The sequence below is a fragment of the Antennarius striatus genome, chromosome 12 (genome assembly GCF_040054535.1).
Source record: "Antennarius striatus isolate MH-2024 chromosome 12, ASM4005453v1, whole genome shotgun sequence".
NCBI classification, from domain to species: Eukaryota; Metazoa; Chordata; class Actinopteri; order Lophiiformes; family Antennariidae; genus Antennarius; species Antennarius striatus.
Window position 1 is genome coordinate 15,468,702 of NC_090787.1, and position 26,839 is coordinate 15,495,540.

A 26,839-nucleotide genomic window follows, 5' to 3' on the forward strand; every position below is an offset into this window, starting at 1 on the left:
AGGACATTCAGTTAGAGGAATTCCTTTTCATCCCAAATCCACAGTTGGAATGGAGAAATGTCCCCCATCACATGCTAATTATCAGCTTTTGTAGGAATGCATTTTTCAACCAAGTATAAAATAACAGATAACCCACGCCCAGTACATCAGCTCAACATTCTGCCTGTTCAGCGCACCAGCTGTCAAATAAAATCTTCCTGATGATGGATTTTGCGTGGTTTTCATACACTTGGAGACAACTGGGAGAGGATGGATGTGGTCGATCTGTCTCTGGGATGGATGGAGTGGAGTGGTGATGTTCTGTGTCACACTTTGGTCAAAAATGCTATGAGTTGATAAACACCAGTCAAAAGTCTGCAGATGTGTGACAGAAACACTAGAGATGAAGAAAAGACTGGGATCAGAACCCTGGCCTGAGGTACCAGAGGAGATACTGGCTCCGTTCAGCAGCTGGTTTGTTTACAGTCATGTGTTTTGTATTTTTTAATCTTACAAATTCTTGTTCACACACTTCCTGGGTGGAGCAATGCAACAGGATTTTATACCTCAATTCCCTATTGGAGAAAAAAAAAAGATCTCTAGCAAAAACAATCTTCCAAAACAAATGCAGGTAAAACCTATCATTTCCATTTTCTTAAAATTCTTTCAGGAGATAAAGCTTGAAGCTTAACACCTTGACAGTACATAAATATCAAGCAATTAATTTAGTCAGGAAAAAAGGATAAAAGTGATGTCTGCTATACATACAACTTTAAAATCATTCTAGACTGAAGGGAAATTCCACACATTCCATATTCAACCTGTGATGACCGGTTGCTTCTTCATGCAAAACGGATTTAGGTTTCAATACTTTAAGCTGCTTTCTCATTTTGGTGAAGGTGGGTCACTCGACCTTTAGAATAAAGGGAACAATTCAGAACATCAAAACCACACAAGAGTTAAATGTGCCGTTGCCTTTGCCGTCGTGACGCTAAAGCAGAACATATGGAAAGCTAAAAATACCAACACCCTGCATCTTCACCCCACCGATCAGAAATAAGAACGAACATATACCAAATTTAGGCTTCAGAATTTTATTTGTCAAAACATTTGAAAAATTGAGCCATGAAAGAGTCAAGTTCACTCCAGCATCACATTGTACAAATACAGCGACTGAAATTACACAAAATGTTTGAGACAAGAGTAGAACGGTCGAGCCTCGAGTTCATCACAAGAGCCCAAAGTGAACATGTGTTCCAATGCTGCCATTTGTCCAAATATGTCTGGTTGCCCAACATTTAAGACACATCTCCAGTGAGTAAATACAATGCTGGGAATTAAGCCAAGGTTTGACATTAAGATGTAAATATTTGAACTCTAATCCATGCTTAAGATCAATTTTCCCACTAAAAAAAGTCTGCCTTTAATTCTGTATGACAGACCTGACAGACACCCTTCCCTGCTCCAAGACCTAACCCTTCATCTGATTATAAGGAGGCAGCTTTTTGCCCAGGTGGATGCCAACCGCCAGCCCATACTCCTTTGCGGCCTGCTCCTCGCTGAACTCTGGCTTCAGCCTGAATCCCTTCTCCTGATCAAAGTAGTCCAGAGGAGTGAAGGCAAGGGGTTCCTCTTTCAGGGCGCCGTAAATCCGTATGCGGAAGTCTTCCAGCATGGTGTTGCGCATCTCGGGGGAAACGTAAGACGGAGCCCAGAAGATTTGAGGGGCCAGAACCTGGAAGCCACAGTAGTGCAGGATCCCATTCTGCAAAAAAAAAAGACAGAACATACGTGGTCACACATCAACCCAGGTTCCTTAATTAAATCAGTTCCTCCTGAGGTTCTACCTGCAGCGGCCACAGCGTGACGTTCATGTCTCCATTGATGCCATTGTCACTGAACATCGACTCTTGAGATCCGGTGGTGAATGACAGCATGGCTTTCTTGTTCTGTTAAAAAAAGAAAAGACTAGTTAGGAAGGGAGTCAACTACAACCATCGGCCTCCTGATTTGACCGCTCACCTTGAAGACACCCTTACTGTACCGCTTCTCATAAGAGAAAGCGTAGCCCAGCGTGAGGACCCGGTCGATCCACCCCTTCAAGATCGCAGGGACAGTAAACCAGTACATGGGGAACTGTAAAGCAAGAGTTAAGTTAGTTTAAAAGTAGGAGGCCCAACAATCAATGTCACTCATCTGTACCTGAAAGATGACCAGATCCGCCTCGGTGAGTTTGCGTTGCTCCTCAGTGATCTCAGGACACAGGTTCCCTGCCTCCCATGCTCGCTTGGTCTCGTCAGCATAAGAGAAGTTATCAGCATCCTTCAGCTCACCTGCAAGATGAAATAAACATTAGAAATGTTGAAAAGCAAAATCAAAAGCCAACATGAACGCCTGTGGTTTTTATTTCCATACCAACGATGTCTTCAGCTGTAGCAGAGGCTTTAAACTTCATGGCATACAGGTCAGATACTTCCACAGTGCAGCCCTGAGCTGTTAAAACTTCAACAGCGATATCTTTGGCTGCAGCGTTGAACGATTTCGGATTCTGGTGGGCATACACAATCAACACTTTCTTGGCTTCTAAAACGAAGAATGGAGAAGATTAGAATATTGCAAACAAAAGATCAGAAACTTTACAAAGACAAGCTCACCTAAGTCAGAACTTGACATGCCGTAAGAAACGAGAACACACGAGCATACTCACCCATCCTGAGGTCGGACACTAGCGGAAATGATGATGTTCTGAACAGAAAGACGATCAGCTGAAGCGCTTCAGGCCCTGATAGAAACTATCAGCGCTGCTGTTTTTATGCACCGAGCCTCCTGGCTCATTCATGTTCAGCCAGATGCTGTCAATCACCAATCAAGCTCATCAGTCAGTCAGTAATCAATGAGTGATTATCTCTCTGGGCTCCCATTCACATAGGTACAGATCTGCTTACTAAACTCGAGCAGCATTTCTAAATTCGGAGTAAAATTTATGTCTGTGAAAACTGAGAATGTTCAGGTTCTATCATTGAAAGCAGCTGTAGGTTTAACTCATTGGAAAGACAGAATAAACCTCCAAAGACAACTCTCCTTCTTATATTTCGAGACGATCTGGACATTTCTTCTGCCCGGAAAGAGACAGGAAATGTGTTGTTAGCTGTTTGGGGGTATTTCAGAGCGTGCATGTCAGTCTGTGTACAAGATGTTTTTTTAAAAAAAAGTGCCACTCCTGATGTCTTCAGACCACATGAAGCAGATGTGGGTGAGTGACTAACTCCATGGTTACTGGATTCATAGATCTGTTTTTCTTTGCATCACTCTCATCTGAAGAAACGGTTTCCTGCGGTCGGGCCCGATCACGAATGTCGCCCTGTACCGGACTTCAGAGGCAGACGTGAGTTGGCACGCATCTGGCAACAAAATGACTCCTTAAGCCGTGTTTATCCAGCCATGAGGAGGAGGGCACGATAAATAGCTGCTACATAACATCACGCATGACTGTAAGGGACGTACAGAAATGCTCTGTCAGCAGTCTGTCTTTGCTTTTTGTTAATGAATAAGATTGATTTGAAGTTTTAAGAGTCACTGTTCACAGAATTTGTCAAACCGCAACATCATGGGTCGAATTAAATAATATGGGGTGTTTTGGTGTTTATGAGGTCTTCCCTTTTCCCCTTCTGTTTTTACACCATCACTGCACCAGTTTGTTGTTCTCTTGATGTCATCTGTTCGCCACTGGCTGCTTTCTCGCGGTTATGACAGAACTTGGTGGCTGCAAGCACGAATTTCATTGTTTGGAATATGCAGTGCTACGTAACACTGGACGCATTTGTTGCTACACTGAGATGTAATCAAAATTATGTGTCAATTTTCAACATATATGTCAAGGTTTCTTTTGCTGCTGATGGATTTCAAACTGGTTTTCTCATCATCCTTTTTCTGGGCATCGTATTAATGAATGACCTTCTGCAGCTCCTTCACACAAAACCACTTCCCTGTAATTAAAGTGCACACTGGAGTGTGAGGCACACACACAAGACACACAAGGACGGAGCGCTCTGGTCTGAATGTAATGTGAAACTATAGTCTACAGTGCCATCATGCGGTCAAGATGAGAACTGTCACTTGATCCTTTTGTGCACAAAATTTGAAATAATGTTTATGCAACTTAAGCATCACAATTTTATATTTAGAACAATGCAATATAATGATAATTCTTTTTATTGAATTATTTATAATATTTCTAATGAACATGACACTGACCAGACTGGCCTGGCAGCAGTCTAAGGTCTCCAATCCAGATCTCTGAAGTTTCTGAAGCTGGAGAGCTTTCACAGTGATGATCCACATTTATTAAGGACACTGTAAAAGGCTTGGTTTAATTTTTCATACACATGCAGAGTGTATCCTCTGGCTTCAAATGACCCACATTAAAATGCATGGAGAAATTCCAGTGTGCTCTGCGGCAGAATGTAGGTGAGGAGTTTATTTTTGTGTGTTTCCTGAGCCTCATTGTATCCATGAAGAATCACTCCTCCTGTATTTTTCCACTAGATGTCAGCAGCCAGAGAAGATTGATGTAACTTATTTTGATTGTTAAACCCCAGCATGTGAATACCTGTCAGAGCTTGAGGAAGCAGAGGCCAAGGCTGCTGACAGTCAGCCATAAATTGTGGATTCATACTGGCAGATTAGAAGCACTGTAAATGATGCAAAGTCTAACCTTTAACAGATTAAGGATAATTCATTCTTCGTCAGCTCTCACCCCAATTTTCTTTTTTTGTTTATTTCAGACCAGAAACAGAAGAACGACGAGAGCAAGCCAACATAAATAAGAAGGCTGTTCCTCAACATGGTGGTATATAACCTTCTATGACACCACAGCGGTTATATTCTACTATATATGTGTAAATGCTCCTATCCTGCTCATGTTTTTACCGTAGAAGGGGTGCAAAAGTGTGATTAATACATAAAATCACCCAGATGGGACATTCTGAGTTCTCACCATTACAGATTATATTAAAATATGTAGGGAAGAAACTCAGAGAGGATCCGAGGAACTTTACTCTCCTTCTAAATTAGATTTTTTTTTCCCAAGTCCAAACTAATCCCAACTGGAAACTTTCAGCCCAACGGCAAAACCTTAGCTGTCATTTCCAGTCTTGGAGTTTTTATCATCTTGCATTTGTGACTGTGATCTGATATCAGACTAACAAACTGCCCCCAGTTCAGCTGAAAAGATGGGATAATGGTCTGCTGTAGCTGACGGCTGTGAATGTGAGATGCTTTGTGATGAAATGTCCTAAAATGAGAAATATTCTTCTTCTTGCAACAAACAAGGAAGACAAACAAAAAGGAGACAGAGCTGGATTTTCATTTTAAATCGCCAAAGCTGAACTTAGGAGTCCGTCCTCATTTGTTGCGACGTCTTTGTGATTCTGCTTATTGCGTCCTCGTCTTTGCCTTTTTTTTTTTTTTCATCATTCAATTTAAATTCTATTTTGGATGCCGGCTGCCACTGCAGCTTTTGCAGTTTCTAGTTACATCATGCTTTTGTTCTCCTCTATCCTCATTGGGATAATAAGTGGTATATTACATGTTTGTCAGATAAGTGGGGTTTCCTCTCCCAAACCCCCCCTGGAGGCATCAGCATGAAGTGATGTTCACTGAACTGTGACAGCGTCTAGCAGCAGAACAGGGAGCTTCATTTTTAATAGAGCGGATGACAGACAAACCTCGTGCATGTTTATTTAATGCTACAGCACAAGTATGAACAAAGATATGAGTCAGCGCCTCAGGAGTAAAATCTCTCTTTATCTCTGCCCCTGAGGAGGCAGAAACAGGTGTCCTCTGTAAAGTCTGCCTCAATCGTCTGAGTAGGAGTCCAATTTAAGTCGTGGGAGTACGAAACAAATTGAAGTCACTGCTTTTAAGTCTGAAGGAGATAACGCTCAGATTTGAACACAGATAAAACACGGCGCAGGGAGACGCTGTTATTCTCAGGTGTGCAACAAAATCCATTTACTTTCCATTTTATCAGTTATGTTTTGTAAGTGTCTGTTTACCGCCTGCTCCTGCTGCAAACAGGCCCTCTCTTTCTACAGCCGGAAAGAATGATAACCAACAACCAGTGAATAATCATAGATTAAAAAAATAAAACAACTACCACTGAAACATATTGAATCAAACTAATTAATGTTGTGTTTCCATGTCTAAGATCTTGGCGCGTACATGACCTAACGGGGACGTTAGTTTCACTTGTGATGGGATCGAATCCCTTCAGGAGTTTTCCACGTCCATTCTTTATCGACTTTTACAACCTGCAAATCAAGAGAACCCGACTTAATCGTCTTTGCTTCAAAGATGATTTAGACCAGAAACGGACCGGGTTTTATAAGTTAGAGATGGAGATAAAAGAGGAGTGGACGTCATCCTGTTCTGCATGTCGTCACTGGGGCTTCAGGGGGACTGAGGCTCCTGATCCTACGCATCACCACACAATGCAGACTGTCATGAGGGAAAGAGAGGAGGACCAGTGACGAGTCAGTGCAGTTATGAAGCGTTCATGAAGATCCAGCGGGACGGCATGGAAGCTGCCTGCAGGGGGATATTCACCTACCTGTTAGAATGACTCCTAAAGGGGAGGTTTTAATCTCAGAGTCTCCATCCAGATGGTTCAGACGGTCTAACTCCACCTGGTAAGTTTCCTTTCTACCGTCTTGTCTTTTTGCTCTGAAGCTCAATGGTTTAATGCGAGTCAAATACGAACAAATAAATGGGGGGAGAAAGTTGCAAATGATAGTGTTTGCATTTAAATTAAAAAAAAGAAACTCATAATTTATTTTAAAACCAATATAAAATACACACTTGTGTTTTTCGGACTCACCTACTTGTGTAATACAGACTCCTTAACAAATTGGCTCTTCCGTTGTTTTGAGAGAGGACATTGATTATTATTTTGAGCCGTTCTGAATCTGGTGGATTTTTTGTTTCAGCACCTCGGACAGCGCCGGGTATTTACAGCGAGTGCAGAAGTCCACCAGCAGGGGGCAGCACGACCCCCCTCAAGTTTAGGGTCCTGCGTTCAGTCAATTCTTGTTTGAATCCACAAAAAAAACATAAATCTGAGACACAAGTGGACCCAGATATGTGGAGAACACATACTACAGCTTTTCTAATGGGATGAGTCTTCAATATACAACCGTTTTCTTGGATAATAATCATCACATTTGTTTGTGAATAGCATTATATGGACAGTTTTCCTTCTAATTAGGGTTAAAAAAAAAAAACAGAATTCTAAATGCCGTGGAGAAATCAAACATGTATCTTTACAAACACGTCTCATCGTCATGTTATAACCAACAACAGAATTTCAGTGATAAGATTCACTGCTCTCAAAGCTACTGACATGTTTAAATTACAATACCTTTTAAATACCTTTCGTAGTGAAAGAGGACATGAAGGTAGTTGGTGTGAGACAAGAGGATGCAGAAGACAGGGTTAGATGGAGGCAACTGATTCACTGTGGAGACCCCTGAAGGGAAAAGCCGAAAGCAGAAGAAGAAAAATCACTTAAATACTTTTAACTCATTTCTCACACTTATATATCTGATTATATATCTATGATTTGTCTTACTATAACACGGATAAAGAATAAAGAAGAATCCATCATGTTTTACAAAATGTTGATATTATTTAATTTAGAATTCAATTCAGCAGTTTATCAACATTACAACAATAACGAAAATGCAGTGCAGGCAGCCTCTTTTCTGTAGGGATATACCTGATAAATGTGTAGTTAAATATAATCATTAAAGTTCTAAACTGTGCTTCTACTTTCCTCCAGGTCCACTCGGGCCAAACCCATGCCCTCAGAGGGCAGAAGGCGGTGTGCGGATGCGCCATGTCTCAGCAGGACGGAGAGGAGGCAGAGGAGGCGCGCCACTGCGAGATACCGCTGTGCTCACGCCACGCGGGAGCGCGTCCGCGTGTTGGCTTTTAACGTGGCTTTTGAAGAGCTGAGAAAACTGCTCCCGACTCTCCCCCCGGACCGGAAGCTGTCCAAGATTGAGATCCTGAGGCTCGCCATTGGTTACATCTCCTACCTGAACCACATGCTGGACGTCTGACCCGCAGTAGAGGGTTAGAGAACTCCTCAAAACGGGTCAATGAGATCAGAAGGAAAGGTTATTGATCAGATATTGGAGGAGTAATCTGTGCTAGCTTCTACCTTTGTTCGGGTTGTTTATCAAATGGACTTTTGTTCCTCGTTCAATTTGAATGATTGTCTTATTTTGAGCAGGAACAACAAACAAAGACAGAACACCACAGACATGAAGCCCCTTACACTTCTCAGATTACACAAATGGAATATTGAGTGATTTTCACAATCAGTAACTAATGTGTCTGCAGTCAGCACTGATTCCAGCTGTAATCCTCCTCCTCAGGGACTGGTACAACCTCCAGATGATGATGTCATCCTGTGGGATGGTGGTCCACGCTCCAGGCCAGGAAGTTTATCCTGAGGAATTAGTGCAAAACTTACACATTTAAAAAAGTTTTTCTGCAATTGGACAATTTAAAAAAAAATTTTGTCCAGAATCCTGATTATAGAACAAACAGAATCATTATGTGACACTCCACATCCCAATTTTTTTAATCACATTACAAGGACTGCTGTTTAAAAGACTCATACTATAGAATTAGAAGTAAATTTCTCTATTTTATGATTCTGATTAATACTGAAACTGAGCAGAGAGCAGAAACGTATCATCACATTTTGAAAAGAATCCTGATCTGAAGCCGACTTTCTTTTTGACATGCAATCAAATGGGAAATCTAATAATTTTGTGAGTCAAAACTGAGTGGCCTTCCCTCAGTGTTTTCCTTACACACACACACACACACACGCGCGCCGTTCATATTTTCGTATGAGATCAGGCGCTGGATATGATTTCCTGCTTTGATTTGTCTCTCCGTTAGTTAAAGCTGTCTGTGCTCCTTTTCACCTCCCTTTATGTGCGTCTCTCCGGTGTAATGTGGCCCAAGGGGCTTGAGCCATTGTTCATGTCCACTCCAGCAGCAAGAGCGACGAGCCTTTGTCTACACACAGCCCGTTACACACTCGGCCTACACACAGCGTACAATAGGTTTATGGTGAGCAGAAGCCAAGCCCAACAGCAGATCCTGAGATAAATGGGGCAGGGGAAGTTGTAAAGCTCAAATATAATTTGTTATGAATATTCTGAGTAGTTGGAACTGGCATGGGTCAAATTCCTGAACAGGTATTGTGTTTTAATCTGCACACATGGCTCTGTCACACACCATTGTTTGGAGATTAAACATCAGCTTCCCTTTAATTTATTGCGTGTGATTGGATTTGATGTCCCGTCTTTACAGCTCCTTGCTTTTTACCAGTTTTGTCAAGACTCCTCCAGCTCATTTTGTAATGAGCAACGCTGTCATCAGATGGAGTTCCACACCCTTCGTCTGCTTCAATGCATGTTCTAAAAGCTGGGCTGCACATTTCAACTGATTTTCAAAGAGACCAGAAGCACAGTATATATGTGAGATGGCTGAAACTTGCTTTTGAGGAGATATTTATATATTTTTATCATGTAGTATATGTTTTATGTGTTTTTATGAGTCTAAGAAAACCTTTGTGTGTTCAGTAGCTCTTCTGGAGCATTGATGATCTGAATGACTATTAATCGACAGATTAGTTTGCCCATTTGAAACTGCAGATGTTCACATTTCCATTGTGTTCATGTTGGCTTCAAAAACTGTTGCAAAGAGATGTAACTTTGATTTTTTTCTAATATCAGAAGTTTTGGAACCGACGCTAAACTGGGATTTGAGTGACTGAAACTACAGATGTTTCTGGAATAAAATCAACATCAACATTTTTATATTGTGTATCTAATGATATTGTTGGTGTTTTCTTATCTTGACAGTAAAGAAAGTGTAGAAATCATCATGACTCTTGTTACAAACGTGGCTTTTATATCTGCTAAAGCAAACATTTTATAACTTTTTTGTTTTAGATTTTCTCTGTCATCAAATTTCTAATGTAATTCCTCTTGATCCTATTAATTTGTGTGAGTTTATTTTAGGATTATCTATCACTCAGCATGCATCATCTGAAATATTCTTAAAACTAGATTTTGACACACATTTGCCTTCATACTGTATAATCCAGGCAAAGCAGCACAAGCTGCCTTCAAGACACCATCATGATGTCAGCGGATTCTGTAGTCCGGATCATATCAACACAAACCAGTTGCCATAGTGACTGGTAGCCTGTGGTTCTGGTAACTGTGACTCATATTAATGATGGCCAGTGTTTTTTATCAGCTACTTAACAATGGTTCAGTTATGATTAAACTTACTCCAACATTTGTAATCATGTATTTATGGTCGGATAATTATGTGCTATCAACAAAATATGATTTCCCCACAGTTACAGATCCCCGTCAGTTCTCCTTTAGTTTTAGATGTAACATCTTATTTCTCACAGAGACATGAAAAAATATAAAGGATCCCAGATCTGTATCACCTCAGCTTCATAATGGTGGCAGAGCCTATCTGTCAGTGTGTGTGTATGTTACCTTACTATTATTATTATTATTATTAATATTAAGAAATATTACTATTAATAATAATAACAATAATACCATTATTATTATTATTATTGTTGTTATTATTATTATTATTATTATTATTATTATTACTATTATTATTATTGTTATTATTATTATTATTATTACGATATTATTATAAAAACAATATTATTATTATAATAACATTATTATTATTATTATTATTATTATTATTATTATTATTATTATTATTATTATTATTAGATGTGGCGTGTGGGGGGGGTTACATTTCTTTTCAAGGAACCATATCTTTCAATGTTAAAAAAGTACAAAAAAAAGAATAAACCAGAGCCAATTTAAAATGGAACTCTTTATTTATACAAATTTTACCTCCACACGCAATTTTATTAAAATCTTTTGTTACTTTCTTACAGAGTAACAAACGTGAGTGATTACAGAATCGAGGATGGGCTGTACCTATTCTTGCCTACATGGCGCCACCTGGTGGCCACGGGCTGTAACCCCTCGTTTTAATGCAGTGGTCTGTATTGTACCCAGAGCCTCCTTCCTCTCTCGCACTGTTAACCACAATGGCCAGGCTCTGATGAGGACCTGCCCCTGCCTGAGCTCTACGGACGCCTCGTTAGCAGCAGGAACAACAGAGTGGTGACACTTTCATTCATTCAGCAGGCAGGAAACGATGACAAACATCTGACACAGCACAGGTGGGTAAATTAACCGATAATCGCGTTACCAACGGGGCCACAACCCACCGGGGGAATTAGCCTGCCGTGAAGTTCAACGGGGAAAATGGTTTCTGCTCATCAGGTTACCGCTGCTATCCCACATTTATGCTTTAAGGGGTTGTTGTTATAATTTTATTTTATTTATTTTTTCCCCCTAATTTATACCCGTCTCCTGTACCCTAGAGCCTGTACGTGTAAATGTGTAAAACCGGGCGAATGCGTGCGTAATTTGACGTGGCGGTGGCTCCTGCTCTCCATAACGGTGTTCAGGATGTAAATGAAATGAGTAATATTGTGTAACATTGTGTCTGGCTGTGTAATAGAGATGTAACATCACATCCCACGGTTCCAGTCCAGAGAGCCGCTCACATCACTCCGCGCCTGCAGGCTGACGGTGAGCGTCGCCATCAGTGGCGCACAGCTGGATGAGGTGTTCTGATGCTGCAGTGAAAGTGTGAACCCACACTAATTTAGTATTGAGCAGAGCTGATAGGTCCTGTGTGAGGAGGCTGGAGGACATTGTTCCTCCTGGAAGCGATTCTTGCCGTGGATGATTAAATAAAAGTGGTTTTGGAAGAGCTTTTCTTGCTGTTGTCTTTTTAACCCTGCGTTATGGCTGACAGGATAGTGTTCACTGTCTCAGTTTGGATAGAAATGCATTGTGGAGTCTTTACAGAATAAAACCCACTGCTGTTCACTCATGTATCTGCTCACCCTTCACTGGTGAACTGCAATTCAGTTCCACATGAGAGGATCAGAGGGACCCAAGTTTGCATTCCAGAGAACAGTGTCAGGTTTTAACTTTCTGTTACTACCGCAGGGTGTGTGTGTGTGTGTGTGTGTGTGTGTGTGTGTGTGTGTGTGTGTGTGTGTGTGTGTGTGTGTGTGTGTGTGTGTGTGTGTGTGTGTGTGTGTGTGTGTGTGTGTGTGTGTGTGTGTGTGTGTGTGTGTGTGTGAATGAGCAGTGGGGTGGGAGTGACTAAGACTATCCAGTCACCCTAAGGTCACAGGTTTGCTCTCTGCGTGTGACTAATCAAATGTCCGTCTGTCACAGCAAACAATGAGAGGAAAATAAGAAGGAAGCAAGATCCTGATGGTGTCAGGTGTCCTCGTGATGAGGTCACTGGTAGTGTTTTACTTTGTGCATGCTTTTTAAATATGTCTGTTCATCAGTCTGATTGTGGTCCGATTGTGTCTCTGGAGTGTGTTTGTTTTTACGTGTGTGTTTTGTGTAGACGTCTCGTGGTAAACACAAAATCCAGGTGTTCCAGGTCAAGTTAATCATTCATTCAGTTGAATTGCTGGTCGGTCAATATGGGCAATTTGAATATGTGGCCTTGTGTTCTAGAAAACAGCTACTAGAAAGTACACATTAGGTTTATCAATAAATTAAAATGATAAGATAATCAGAATTTATACAGTTGTTGTGACCCCAGTTTAACACACTTACCTCCAGATACATGCTACAGTATTTCTGTTCGTTTGATTGTTTGTCTCTCCTCGTGATGTCTCCAATAGTTGTTGACAGATGTTGGTCCAATAGTTTCGGGGTGAACTTCATGCAGAGGAAAAGTTACATTTCAGGAGTTAAATCTTGGGGCTGATCTTGTACGGCTGCAGCTTCTTAATCACCTTTTCATTTTATTCAATTCCTTTTTATGTTATAAAATAATTTATAAAAACAATAGGCCAGTATAAAACCAGAACGCCACATGCACAGCTTTAGATGTTCCACCAATGTGGACAAAAGGATATATATTTATAGATAGATAGATTGTTTTTATTGTTATAATCTGAATATGGAGCCTCTATTTAGAGGGGTAACAGAGATCTGCTGTCACTGAGACGAGTCAAACTCATTTCTTTAATCTGAGAGGGAAAACCAACCCAGCAGACTGTCAGCTGCTGCACCTGGAATAATGCCACCAGGGCAGGGCATACTTGTGGGAAGACACAAGGGCTAATGGGTGTGTGAGGGAAGGCACTGTTGCCACGGTAACCAGACCTCAGCATGTGCTACAGATGGGTTTACAAGGCTGCTCCGTCCTTCAATTTGGTGCCAACACCGCGCCGACCACTTAAAGGAAATCTCCAATTCCACGCGTCCGTCTCTCTGCTCAGATTTGAATCCAAAGTGAAGCCATATTAGATTAATTTCAACATGCCGAGTTTTATAATTGAATAACCAACGCATCATCCAGCATAAGAGCCCGACCCACCAGATGTCCCGCCCCCTTGGAGGTATTTAATGTAATAGATCAATCTGTTTTTATTCCTTCTGTGGAAACAAAAAAATCTCTCATCTGTGAGCCCAAGCACATGAAACGGCAGCAGCTCCACCCCCCCACCCCCCACCCAATCCATCCATTAGACAAACACGTTAATGAGTGTTTGTTTTGCATTAGTGTCACTTTCTGCCCTTGTGGATATCTCGTCAGTGCAGCCGACCAGAACGGTCCGCAGTGATGCGAACACACTTCAGTGGACAATCCATTTTACCACGCGGAGTCGTCCTCATCAGAGCAGAGCTGAATGTTCCAGCGCTGACCGAAAGGAAAGCAGGCAGCCCCGTAGCTCGTGGAGCTACGTCTGCATGCTTTATTCATAGTCGTCTGTTCGGTTTGTAAATGATAGTTTTTCTTACCCCGTGGCTGCAATTTTCCACATGGCCTGGTTGGCTGTGCCTCTTCATGCTCGTCTCGTGGAAGAGTGGCCTCACAGAAGATCGTCTTGGCCCACATTCTACCACCGCCACGCATGTGCAGGTCAGCACACAGGGGGTTAACAGCTTTCATTCAGCTCAGACGCTCATTCGTTTCACCACATGGGCTCTGGGAGTGATGAGAAGATACCGTTTGCTCTTTGTGGCCCTGTCGTCTCATCACTCTCTATCTAGACACATATATAAATGAATTATCCCAATTTGCTCTCAGCAGGAGGGATTGATTGTTGCATCCAGATGGGCCTCCGGTTTTTACAGTGTTGTCATGGCAACAGTGGACGCTCCAAATATGGATGGGGCGCGATAGAGATGTGGCTTTCCTGCATCAAAACTCTGCCTTGTTATAAAAAATTTGATGCTGGGACTGTTGGACATGTGTTTTGATGTTGTGAGCTGTGTGTGGCTTCAATGCAATATTTATTCTAATCCAGGCCCCCGCCCTGTTTAAAAATGAGCTCCTCTGTTCACAGTAGCTCATTCTGCATGCACCAGAAACAGCCTGGATAGAGGCAGGTCATTATAAAGGTAATACATGATGTCCTGCACACAGCCGGTGGTAATTTATAACGTATTTAACTGCATCATCTGCATACTGGAAAACGTCTGTATCGTCTTGATGGAAGTCAGCTGCTGCGTCTTTGTCTGCCCTCTCATTCAGAGCCTGATCTCCACAAAGCTGTGATACACATCCTAATATGCCAAATGGGCTATTTTACTGTTTGTATGCGCCACTGGCGACGGAGATAACAAATGGTCTGTAAATGGCATAAGGGAGAATAATACCAGTTAATAAAATGAGACGAGGCTCTGGGATGTGGTTTGGTTGTCAGGACAACAGCTGGGAGGCGGACAGGGTGTGGATTGAGGTCTAAATGAATGGTCATGCATGGTGGAAGCACTAAGACATCCTAATGCACCAGAGGAGGAAGGGGGGGGGGCATTAGAGCTCAGGCAGGGAGTTTCTGCATGACCTCATAGGATGACAGCCGGAATGGAGAGCTCACATAAAGAGCTCATATCAAAGATTCAGAAAAATGGAGCATCATATTGTTTCATTTGGAAGTACATTTCTTTTCAGATCTACTATTGTCTTTTTCAAATCGATTGCACCTCCTTCCATTTTCCCCAAGAACATTTTCTCAACAAAAGTCTGTTTTGGATTCTTTTTTTTTTTAAATCCAACTGAATGATGCGTTACATCTTTTGGAAACTCCCACTCAACATGGCAGCACAAAGCCGTAGTTTCACCGGAAAACACTAGTCGCACATTCATTTGAGAGGGAAAAGGGAGAACGCTTATGCATGTGAACTATATTTTGAATGTGGCATTTTACTGCCTGATTCTGAGGCTCTGTTTCCAGCTATGTCTTCTAAACGGTGCTCAGAGCAGAAAGGCAGTGTTTTGAAGCTCAGTGCAGACTTGGAAGGTGATCCATTAGCCAACAACTGCGCACGTAGAGACAGCTGGTGGAGACAGATGTCAAAAAGAAACTTGTCTGGGCGTCCTTGGCAGGTTTATCATGATATTTTAGAATTGGTAAATAAAGAATGTCATTTATCCTCCCATTTTGTCTGGATCTACTTAAAATTCAGCTTTCCTCTTGTGTCGCAGGAAACACCTTCCTGCCAAGTTTCATAAATGTTCCTCAAGTAGTTTGTGTGTCACTTTGAAAAGTGTTGAAAAAGTAGTTTTAAAGGACGTGGAAATAAATTCATGGATGTTTTCCTTCATGGATGGATTTTTCTCCCGATTTACACTAAAATTCAATGATTTGTCTTGACGTATTGATTTCATTCACGGTAATGTGAATGATGTGATGTGATGTGATGTGATGTGATGTGATGTGATGTGATGTGATGTGATGTGATGTGTAGCACCAGCCTGCGCTGGAATGCGTTGCCCTTGCAGCATTATTTCGGTTCAGTGCGATCTTCACGCCCTCTGCTCTGTTCCTCAGGTCGATGTGACCCCTCCAGCTGCTCTCTGGATTTGATGCTGGTTATCGTGGATTCCAGCCTGTAACAATCTCCTCCTCTTGAGTGCCGCCACCCATCAACCCTCTCTGCAACACAAACTCACCTCACCCCACTGGGAACTCACCGGCTCTAAAAGTGTGTGGGAATGGACACCGAGTCGACACACTCCGGTTACTCCTACCACTCCAGCCGCTCCGGGAGATCAAACCGACATGGGTATGTTCCCTGTCTGCTCACCGACTCTCTCATGACATCTTATCTCCGGGGTGACACGCAGCATCTCAGACATAAGCCTTCAGTGCACACTGAGATTGTTGCATCTGTCATTTGGATTGAATGGACTTGCATGCTGGCTGTAGCCAAGTCAATCAGCTGAGAAGCGAAGAGGGAAAGTGATTGAGGCAGGCAGATACTGTGGATTAGGGTCGTCACAGCTGAGTAGCTCTAACCTATTTCACTTCGTCTCTCCTGCAAATGAGAGAATCTCACCATTCTCATTCATGTGAATACTCACTATTCTGTGTGGAATAGTCTCTGTCCCTTTTGTCATTAATTCACATCAATAAATAATCTGCAGAGAATTGGACCAATCGATTGATTAATCATTCGAACAAAAGGGCCCATGGTTGCATGTTTAATGTCTTGATTCTTCAGGAAAATTAATAAAAAGTTTATTAAAGAGAAAAGTTTTAAAAGTTAATGAAACATCAGATTTTATTCAAATTATTGAGAAGTTAGAACAACACGCTGAAGTCAATAGATGGATCAAGTTGTTTCTGCATTTTTATTGTGTTTGTTTTTTTATTGATAATGAGATCAATATTTGATATTTCTGGTTGAAATAAATTTTTATATTGTCTTACACATTTTTGTTTGGCCTTTTCTGCTAATTATAGTCTGATGAACCAGGAAATATGAATACATAAACTTGAGACAGTTAATCAAGCAGATAACCTCCAGTGGTTGATATTGATTTGAGAGCATGAATATCTGTTTCTGAGCTTCCTGTTTGCTGTGTGTTCGTCATCAGCGAGCGAAGCCGTGACCGACACAAGGCCAGCAGCAGTAAAGACAGCAGCCGCTCTGAGAGATCTGTGGTCATCAACCCTCCTGATTCACCATCCCAGGAATCCCCCGTTCACAACGGAGATCCGCTGCCAGGAGAACCCGTACCAGCGGGAGATCACGGAGATGATGGCCAGGTATTCCCTACGGAAGCATGAAAATGAAGTAAAACAAGAAGGAAGTCAGGCTGTTTCATTGGACAGTAAATAAGAAGGCTCTTTAATCCCTCTGTGAACTCTCCACCATGACCTTATAAACTCACCCCCACACAGCTGGCTGCACATTTCCTCAGAGCTGACACAGGATAACAATGGTGACGAGGGATCAGGGAGGTCACGGGATTAGCATCCCTCTGGTACAGTAGGCCCGGGTGGATTTAACAATACTGTGTGTGTGTGTGTGTGTGTGTGTGTGTGTGTGTGTGTGTGTGTGTGTGTGTGTGTGTGTGTGTGTGTGTGTCTGATTTTAAAACAAAACAAAATTGATACCCTGCATTCCATGAAGCTGATTGTGCTGAGCTCTGCAAGTGAAAATGCTGGAGAATCCTGTGGTTATAGAGCTGAGAGACACAGAGGACATGTATCAGGGACTAAAGATGGACTCACAAGTAGTTTGACATGTAGGGAAATGTGTTTATTGTTGTTTTTTGTCATGTTTGTCAGTTCAGAGGAATGAATCTACTGCCTGGTAGATATGAAGCTATAAACTGAACCCGGTGAGTTTGTTTCGATTCAGAAGCTTTTAAAAATCCACTGGCATAAACCAACCAACGTATAAAGCTGCTAAAGCCTCCACCAAAATCCAAAATTCCTGGAATTATAATTTACAAGACAGACTAACTCCTATCGAGAGACAGATATGATGAATGATTCTGATGAATCTAGAGTTTCATCTGGATGAAATGCCAAAAATCCATCTCTTGATCCAGCTTCTTATCAAAATATGTTAAACTGTTAAAACTTAGTAAAACTCAGTAGCTTTGAATAGAACCAGACAGTTTCCAGCCTTTATGCTAAGATAACCGTCATCATTCTAAATACATGTACAGACATGATGGAGATCTGCTTCTTAAGAAGACAACAAATAAACGCACAGTATTTTCTGGACTATAAAGCGCACATTCAACGAATGACCTATTCTAAAACTTTTCTATATATAAGACACACTGGATTATAAGATGCACTGTTGGTTTTTGAGAAAATTAAAAGCTTTTAGGTGGGCCTTATAGTGCAGAAAATACTGTATTTGATAAATTTCTAGCAGAGTGAGAAGTGAAATGACAACCAAAGGAGGAAAGAAGAAGGTGTAGATGGTTCTCTCCAGCCTTGGGCTCACAGACTCTCTGACCTACTTGAAATTGTAAAGCAGAAAAGCATTTTGTCATTGTGTATATATTGTTGGTTTGTGCATAAGAGAGTGTGTGTGTGTGTGCGTGCGTGCGTGCGTGCGTGCATGTGTGTGTGAGTATCCTCCCATGTCCTCAGCACACATTCTGAGATGTCTTGTGGTTTTCAGCTTGCAGCTGATGTCCATTGTCGGCGGTGTAAAGTAATCTTCCTTTGTGCTGTCGTAGCCCTCCAGATAAACGTGCCAAAGCGGCGCAGCAGCAGCAGTGCCATCATTACCAGATCCACCACCGCCAGCCGGGGGCCTCCGGGCCCCCAGAGCTGCTGTAACACTAACTGGCTCCAGCGCAGGGACACATTCTCACACAGCGAGATTAGCTTCAGCTTCCCTCCCAAACGCCACTTTGAGGAAAGCCGATATGAATAATCCTCCATGTTTACAGGCGTGTTTGTGACGCGGGGGGGGGGGGTGGGGACACACAGCGTCTGTGTGAGTCACAGAGAGCGGGCGAGTCTGTTGCTGAGACTCGGACACTCTGCCAAAGTGGTTGCAGCTTCAGTTCACACTGTTAGCGTGTTAGCTCCAGCAGAGCCACAGCATATGGGAATGAGGCGCCTGCACTCGTTTGGACGTGTTAACTTTATTTCTGGACCCTCTCCATGCCATCTTTCCATATAGATCACAAATAATCATTGTAAATGTAGTGAAATTTACAAAACGCAGCCGGTCATTTCAAACTGTTGCTGTTTGTTTTGCGTTGCACTATTAATCATGTGACCAAATACACACTGTTCTGTCCACAAACAGTGGTGCAAAACACCACTTAACCGTGGTGTTTTGCAGTCATCAGGCTGGTTTGGTGTCTCTGTGGATGGTAATCAGTTGGTTGTTGTGTTGCTGTGCTTTATAGTTGAGCAGGCTGTAAATAATCCACATCCACCCTCCGTCCAGTAACCCTTCTCTCGCTCCTTACTGTACTTCCATACAAAGATCAGGCCTGATTGGTGGAGCATTAATCTTCTGGATTAATCCCCTGAGAATTAATGGCTGCTCTTGGAGCGTATTAGCCTGGTAGCAGATCCGGACCAAACGTCGGACCAGAGCCTGCTCGGTTAGGACTGAACATTTGGGCTTAAAGAGATTGTTTTTGCATTCCTACCGGTTCTCCTCTTTCCTCTGTAGCAGGGAAAGACTCTGATTGGTCGAGATCTGATCTGGCAGAGCGCTACGCAGGTTCAGCTCCTGTTCTTTGTGTCTCATTTCAAACCATTACCACTCTCCTCCTCCTCCCCCTCATCTCACCCTCCCCTGGCATCAGCTCCTCCATCATGGCTCTATTAATTACCTGCAAACAGTAATGAGGGCAGAATTCATCTTCAAGTGACATATTCATGCTGCAATTTTTAAAAAAATGTAACCACAACATTCATTTCACATTTCACATTCCCTGTGTATCAGCAGGGTTCGATTCATTCGGAGAGCGGTATGAAGTCATTAGTGACCTAGGAGGGTTCAGACATCTGTGGCCGTCTTCTGCCTCTTTACCCCCAGCATGTTGGCTTCGCTTCATTTGTCCATATGGTTGGAGTTTGGGGCTTTACAGACTGTTTAATGTGCTCGCATGTGAAGACTTTTCTCTTCGGTGTGTCGTTGCTTTTTCATCGCTGTCTCTGCAGGTGTCGCTCCTCTGATTGGCTCCAGTCAGAGAGACTTACAGTGCAGTGATGCTCCAGGAGACGGAGAATAGATAATTAGTTGAATTAATGACAGGGAAATAAAAAAATAAACGTCTCTTTAGAGCAGACTTGTCATTAATATATTCTCTCTTTGTTGGATGGGTTGATGCTTAAATGACCCTGTCAGCTAGAAAGAAAGAAAAAAGTGATTCTAATTTACAATGATGTCCCTGGGAAGCTTCTTGTGCATTTGTGTGGCTGTGTCATCCTGTCATACTTCAACGGCACTTTGAAAAGAGCTGTCATAATGAGGCATGAAAATAAAAATATCTCTAAATAGCATGAAGGGTGTGATGGGACGCTGCTGCAAAGACAGATGGGAAATAAGACGATGACTTTTTGTTTTTAGTCAGATTTGCATGAATTCTCCTCTGCTTTGCGATACACGTATTCTTCAGGTCAGGAGACGTCTGTTTTTCTCCCCTACTTACAATTCAGATGTGTGTTTCTAAAAGACTAGAAATATTCAGACAACTCGGAAAAAAAACACAACAACCACGATGTTCACTAAATTTGCTGCGCTTCTCTGTAAAGCCATTTAGAAAAATGTGGTGGAAGAGAAATTATTCAGACCATCGTATATGTTAGATTTATTAGATTAATATACTATTTATCAGCTGTTTGCAAAAACCATATTAAAAGTAATGGTTCTGTAGTTCAAAATGATTCAATCCTCAAATACCTCCTGCCCTCACAGCCAGGAGGTCGTGAGTTCAAATCCCACCGAGGGCCTCTTTGTGAGGAGTTTGCATGTTCTCATCGTCAATTCAGTATATTTGTCTTTCATCATTTAATGCAGCTTAGAGAAATAAAATATGAAAAGTGCCAATAAATACATGCAGATAGAGTATAGCTTGCCTCTTTCCAATCTTTCACCAAATGTTCCCTTTTTCTCCCAGGACGATAACTGGGGGGAAACCACCACGGCGGTGACCGGCACCTCAGAGCTGAGTATATCCCAGGAGGAAGTGGTCGGCCTGGGGAAGGGGATACAGGACCGGACCCAGGACTTCCGCCGTTACCTTCCTCTGGCTGTGGGTGTGTGTGTGGGGCTGCTGGTGCTGGTCACGCCTCTCGTCTTCCTGCTTCTTCCCGCCGTCATGTGGCCCGAGAGGCTGCAGGCTTGTGGGACGGCCTGTGAGGGCCTCTTCCTCTCCATCGCCTTCAAGCTTCTCATCCTACTGGTTGCCATTTGGGCCTTGTTTCTGCGACCAGGCCGCGCCAGCCTGCCCAGAGTGTGTGTGTACCGGGCCTTCCTCACCACCCTCACACTCCTCCTCACCATGTCTTATTGGCTCTTCTATGGGGTTCGGATCCTTGATGCTCAGGTGAGCTTGAATGTGTGAGGCGGTCAGAGCAATGACTCATAATGACAAGCATTCACCATTGTGAGGCCTTTTAATGTCTTTAGATAGTGTCTCAAGATGTCTTTTAGTTCATTTCATTACTTAATTATATAAAAATACATTTTCAGTTCAATCTCTGTGGAAGTTTCTCGTCTAGAAAAAGGTTTTCGGTCAACTGTGTAGAAAATTTTCCTTTAATCCATGATGGGATCTGAACAGGATGAGGACTACCATGGCATCGTCCAGTTTGCCGTGTCCCTGGTGGACTCCCAGCTGTTCGTCCACTACGTGGCCGTGGTGCTGCTGGAGCTTCGTCACGTCCAGCCCTGTTACAGCGTGTGTGTTATCCGCTCTACAGACGGAGAGACGCGGCACTACAACGTTGGACAGCTGAGGTCTGAGAGCTCCGCATCCGAAATAAACTCCTCTATGGGCTTTAACGTTCTTAATGTACTGAACCATACATACTTTTTTTTAATTCCAGAGATTCTGCATTTTTCTTCTTTTTTCTCAATGAATAATGTTTGGATTAGCATATTTTAGGGGTCGGTGTGTACGAGTGTGTGAGAATTGGTGTGGATCAAAATGAAACTGGTGTAGATCCCCCCCCGATTTTATGATGTGGATTCATGGTGCAGGACTACCCGGTGATAAATGGGAAGTTAAGACCTGTTAAGTAGATAAGTATTATAAATAACTGAGTTAAAACATCAGTTTGTTCAGCTAGAGGCTGTTTGTGAGTCCATAACTGCATAAAATTTAATAGACTGACTCAAGTGATGTCACTTGAGTCATGTCAAATGAAAACTCCAAAATGTGAGGGGATACACTTAGAGAGGGTGAGTTTAACAAACCATTCATTCCTGCTAGACGTTAAACTAGAGATATGCATTGTGGGTAACAGAACAGAACCAAATATGGGACATTTCGTTTTAACTTAAATAACCTTTTAATTACATAGACGTATCTGCTCAGTGGATGCCGGGGTATTATTCCGTGGCCTATATAAGGCAGCCATAATGTATGTCATATCCCGCCGTATTGGCGTTTTATCTCTCCATCTGTCTCTCGTCTCACACAGCATTCAGAGGGCTGCTCTGTCCATCCTGGAGTATTACTACAGAGATTTTCCAATCCATAACCCGGCTCTTCTCTCCGCCTCAAAGCACCGGGCTGCCAAACACCTGGCCGGGTTAAAGGTCTACAACGTAGATGGTTGGTTGCTTTATATATTACCCTGTCGTATAAAATCTCCGCTGTCCTCTGTCTTCTTACATTCTGTGGCTTGAATGGTTTTCTACTCTTTTGCAACCCATCATCCACCTTTCTTCTTCCGATGATCTATGATAGGGATGCAGTATGGGATATGGTGTCCTGGCTGTACCTCACCCACACACCCACCTCTCTCTAAATCAGTAGTATGCCTCTGGAGGGCGGAGGAATTCCAAGCGTTAAATAATTCATCAGAATCTCTCTCCTTCCTCCAGCTCCACTTAGTCGCACTTTCTTTCCCCCTCCTTTCTTCATTTCATTATTTTTTTCATGCCTCAACCCCCACTGCAACAGCAGCCGCCCCAACCCCCCTCTCATTCAAAGTCATCACAGGCAGCTCTTCTCAAAGCCTGGGTAGGCAAGCCACTTAAGGGGCTGCTGTTTACCCATATTTCCACTGGAAATAGGAGCAATAACAGCTTCTGCTGCTCCCCTGACTCTCACAGCTAATGTTGTGATGGGTTGTGCTCTCTGAGCTTATTTATGTGTTGTTGCTACATGTAGGGCGTGTTTCTCACCTTAATAGAGAAGTTTCAATATTCTTATGCAAATGAGATTATTAATAATTTACATCGCACCTGACCCGCAGCGTTTACCGTCTATAAACAACCTCAAACTGTTCTGATGTTCGTGAACATCAACCAGATCCGCTAAAACCCCACAATCGAACGCCCAGCAACACAAATATACTGTCGTACAAGCTCCACCACCTTTAATGGTTTGATGCACAAACTGCTAAAATTCACATATCAAACAAGAACGCTGGTCTTTGAAGTGTGAAATGATGAATATTTCATCCACACCCCAGCATGTGGATGCTTCCAGTGGCAGTCGTCTCTTTTCTTAGTGCTATAATTAATATTCTTTGTAAATGAAACGAGCGACTTGTCAGGATGCCCGAGATGAGCAGCAAAGGATGTTATATATTGTAGTCAACTCTGTCTCAAAAGTAAAAATGACGTTATACTTAGCAACAATATCGATTCCCAGCTTGAGCTTCCCTTCTGTCCGCGATCCAGATTGAGCTCCGGCGCATTAATCAGAGGCCGGCGGGTCAGGGGCGGCTTCCTGCATCTCAGACTGATTTAACCAATCTGTCTCTGTCCTGTCTTTTTGGTGCAGCTCCAGGGAGCGCAGCCGGAGCACAGCCTGGTAATGGGAATCAGTCAAGAGGCATGGCTCCAGCTGCCGGCAAGCACAAAGACACCGCCCACAGCGAGCTATACTACGAAGAGGCCGACTACGAGAGACGAGTCCGTAAGCGTAGAGCCAGGTGAGGAAGAAAAGATATAAAGTTTTACCAGATGTGTGCCTCCATTCATAAATCACATTCTGACTGAATGCCTCCAAATTTGAGTACAAGCCTTTGAAATGTTTTTTAAGAGGGTTTTTACTGATTTAATCTACTTCACACTGCAAACATTTGAAGACCCTTTCATATTATGCATTCAGTATGAGTATGAGACATTTGGGACAAGGTCACATCCTTGTTTCATGATAACATGAATTCAAATATGTATTTGAAATTAATATGTGGCTTCCGCTGCTTGAGTTAGTCAAGCAGTATCTCTAGTCATTATTACTCTTGTAAATAGTCAGTATAAACGGGACAAATGTCGGCCACATCCTAATGAAACTGTGTGTAAATGAATTAAATTAGTCTTTACAGGCCCGGATTTGTTTTGAACAGAAGTAGTTAAGTTTGGTCAGCATCCCAGACAGGATTACGGTGTTGGGGACGGGTCTCGGTCCTTGTGGCGCTGCAAGAAGTTGGATTATTGGCACATTTGTGAAGAGTTTTATGTTAAGAATCTGTGTTTGTTAAACTTGTCTCCTATATTAACAATACATCTAATATCTTAGCTTTTCTTGATTACATTAATTTACCAATTGTTAACAAACCTTCAGAGAGGTTGACTGCTTTTTAGAAGGCAGTTTGAATTTAGTAATCCTGCTTGTAAATCACATTGTTTGTCACAGAGTAGCACGTACTCTTGTGACTTTTTTTGTGTTTCTATTGATATTTTATCATTGTTTAAGTAACTTATGTATAATCTATTATGCACAGGTAAAATATCCCTGTCTATTGAATGATAATTTTTCTTTTTTTCATAATTTAGAGGTTCTTTTTTTACAATACTGGAACAGATTAAATTGATTTTAGTTATTTTAAATAGGGAAATGCTATTATGGACTGGTTTGGAGTGGTTTGAACTACTTCTTCTTGCTTAGTTAGCTTGTGATGAACAAACTAGGTTGTTCCCCCATGATAACTTTGCTGTCGCTCAGCTTCTTCCAGTGTAAAGTAATTGATATGTGTCAAGACACTCCTTCTGCTCCTTCTCAGGCTGGTGGTGGCTGTGGAGGAGGCCTTCACTCATGTACGGCAGATGAAGAAGGAAGACGAGTGCGCCACGCCGTCTGACATTATGGACGTGCGTGAAGCGGCTCTGGCCATTTTCCCCTCCATGGCCCGTGCCTTGCAGAAGTACCTCCGCATCACCAGGAGGCAGCACTGTCACAGCATGGAGAGCATCCAGAAGCACCTGGCCTTCTGCCTGGTCAACAACATGAGCCCCAAGGTGATTCATGCTGTGAAGCTCAGCTTCACTGAAAGGCTGATAAGAGTATAGTGGTTAAGTATTAAACAGACTTCAGTGTTTAATTCTGGATATTTTTTTAGAAGTTTTGATAACATTTTTAGATTACTGTAGTTCAATATAACAGTAACAAGCTTTTTATTTATATCTCTAATATAGCAAAATGTAACATTCCTTTAAACCTCCAATTTTATTTTTGTTTCTATGTCCAGGCCTTCCTGGAGACCTACCTGGCCCCTGGGCCGACCCTCCGGTACGGCCCTGAGCGCTGGATGGCTGACCAGTGGACTCTCATCAGTGAGGCTTCAGTCACCAGCGGCATAAAGGAGGGCACGGAGTTTCTACTTCGATGTCTTGACTTCAGCTTAGCTCTGACCTTCAAACGAATCCCTTACATCCGACTGACTGAGAAGTACGTCGACCCAAAGTCTCACAAGTTTCTGCTGTTGCTCCAGTCAGAAACCTCCGTTTAATGGTGGCACGGTGGAGCAGCGCTGCTGGTCTGGACTGTTACAGTTTTCTGATTGAAATTTTCAACAACAGGTTTTTGTACTGTTTTGTTTTAATTTTGGTTTGTACCATTTTTCCCATGTACTATGTTTTTGGTTTGTCAAGAGAAACATGGAAGGTGATTAAAAAAAGATGAGGTAGCATGCTTGGATTTGTCAGTCCTGATGTTTGCAGAAAAAGTCCAGGTTTTCTATGCAACAGACGAAAAAAGTTCCTGATCCTGGATTTGCATGACATTGATAGTGAGGAAGACGTCATGATTTAGGAAGAATGTGTGATTTAAAAAGCACAAACGTTTGTTTGTTGGTGTACATCAGGATCTCTTCCTTTACATGACAATAATAACCCAGACTTTTGATAAAAGCTAAAACCTTGGTCCGGTTTTAAAACTCCTCTTTTTTTTTCTTTTTTTTAGTCTCAGCCATGCTTTTTTCACTGTGCTGTATTACTGATATTTGTACAGTATTTATATGTGAATATACCTTGTACCTTTATTTACTTTCACCTAAAACTTTTGTATCAGGGTTGTGCTTGAAGGATTTTTTAAGATCTCATCTTTTGTACTTTGTCTCTCTGCTGTATTTGTGGAGATAAAGGGACTGTAAATAGATAAAGATGTCAAATGTCAAACAGATCACTGGAATCAACAGAAGCTGAATATGAATGGGTCAAAACAAATCACGTATGCATATGTTGTGCAGAAAACACTGACACTTTTGTTGGCTAGTGGACAGATGTATTGTTCATCACCTCTGCATAGTGTAAAGTTAAATATACTTGACCATAAGAACAAGGAAACACAAAAAGAATATTTATTTCCACAGCTTTTCAAAAATCTTATGGTTATTATGAAACTAAACCTGTCATGCTGGAAAAGGTTTAAATAGTGTTGAAAATCATAACCATTTAGTGTGAATCATGAAATATCTTCCTACATGAACAGCCAAACC

The 26,839-nt window shown here is 42.1% G+C and overlaps 3 protein-coding genes across 4 annotated transcripts; 2 read left to right on the forward strand and 1 right to left on the reverse strand.

Annotated features, from left to right (window-relative positions):
- Window positions 1-1,111: 1,111 nt before the first annotated feature.
- LOC137604582 (ribosyldihydronicotinamide dehydrogenase [quinone]-like) lies at window positions 1,112-2,652 on the reverse strand. Its single transcript, XM_068328416.1, has 6 exons — window positions 2,634-2,652; window positions 2,395-2,562; window positions 2,182-2,312; window positions 2,002-2,115; window positions 1,827-1,928; window positions 1,112-1,744 (listed from the first exon to the last, which is right to left on the reverse strand). Exons 1-6 carry the CDS (start codon window positions 2,650-2,652, stop codon window positions 1,451-1,453), a joined length of 828 nt encoding a protein of 275 aa, XP_068184517.1. The 3' UTR covers window positions 1,112-1,450.
- Window positions 2,653-6,568: 3,916 nt separating this feature from the next.
- LOC137605322 (helix-loop-helix protein 15-like) lies at window positions 6,569-8,570 on the forward strand. The gene is made up of 2 exons (XM_068329899.1): window positions 6,569-6,668; window positions 7,817-8,570. The coding sequence occupies exons 1-2, from the start codon at window positions 6,598-6,600 to the stop codon at window positions 8,097-8,099; spliced, it is 354 nt and encodes a 117-aa protein (XP_068186000.1). The 5' UTR covers window positions 6,569-6,597; the 3' UTR covers window positions 8,100-8,570.
- Window positions 8,571-11,154: 2,584 nt separating this feature from the next.
- On the forward strand, window positions 11,155-26,543 carry LOC137605185 (vang-like protein 1). Of its 2 annotated transcripts, none has more exons than XM_068329665.1 (9): window positions 11,155-11,293; window positions 15,995-16,229; window positions 17,044-17,215; window positions 21,061-21,489; window positions 21,727-21,902; window positions 22,589-22,722; window positions 23,902-24,052; window positions 25,127-25,361; window positions 25,592-26,543. In XM_068329665.1, exons 2-9 carry the CDS (start codon window positions 16,159-16,161, stop codon window positions 25,850-25,852), a joined length of 1,629 nt encoding a protein of 542 aa, XP_068185766.1. In that variant the 5' UTR covers window positions 11,155-11,293; window positions 15,995-16,158; the 3' UTR covers window positions 25,853-26,543. The 2 variants fall into 2 exon arrangements, with proteins under 2 accessions (XP_068185766.1, XP_068185767.1); XM_068329666.1 differs by lacking the exon at window positions 11,155-11,293 and adding an exon at window positions 13,954-14,079.
- The last annotated feature ends 296 nt before the right edge of the window (window positions 26,544-26,839 follow it).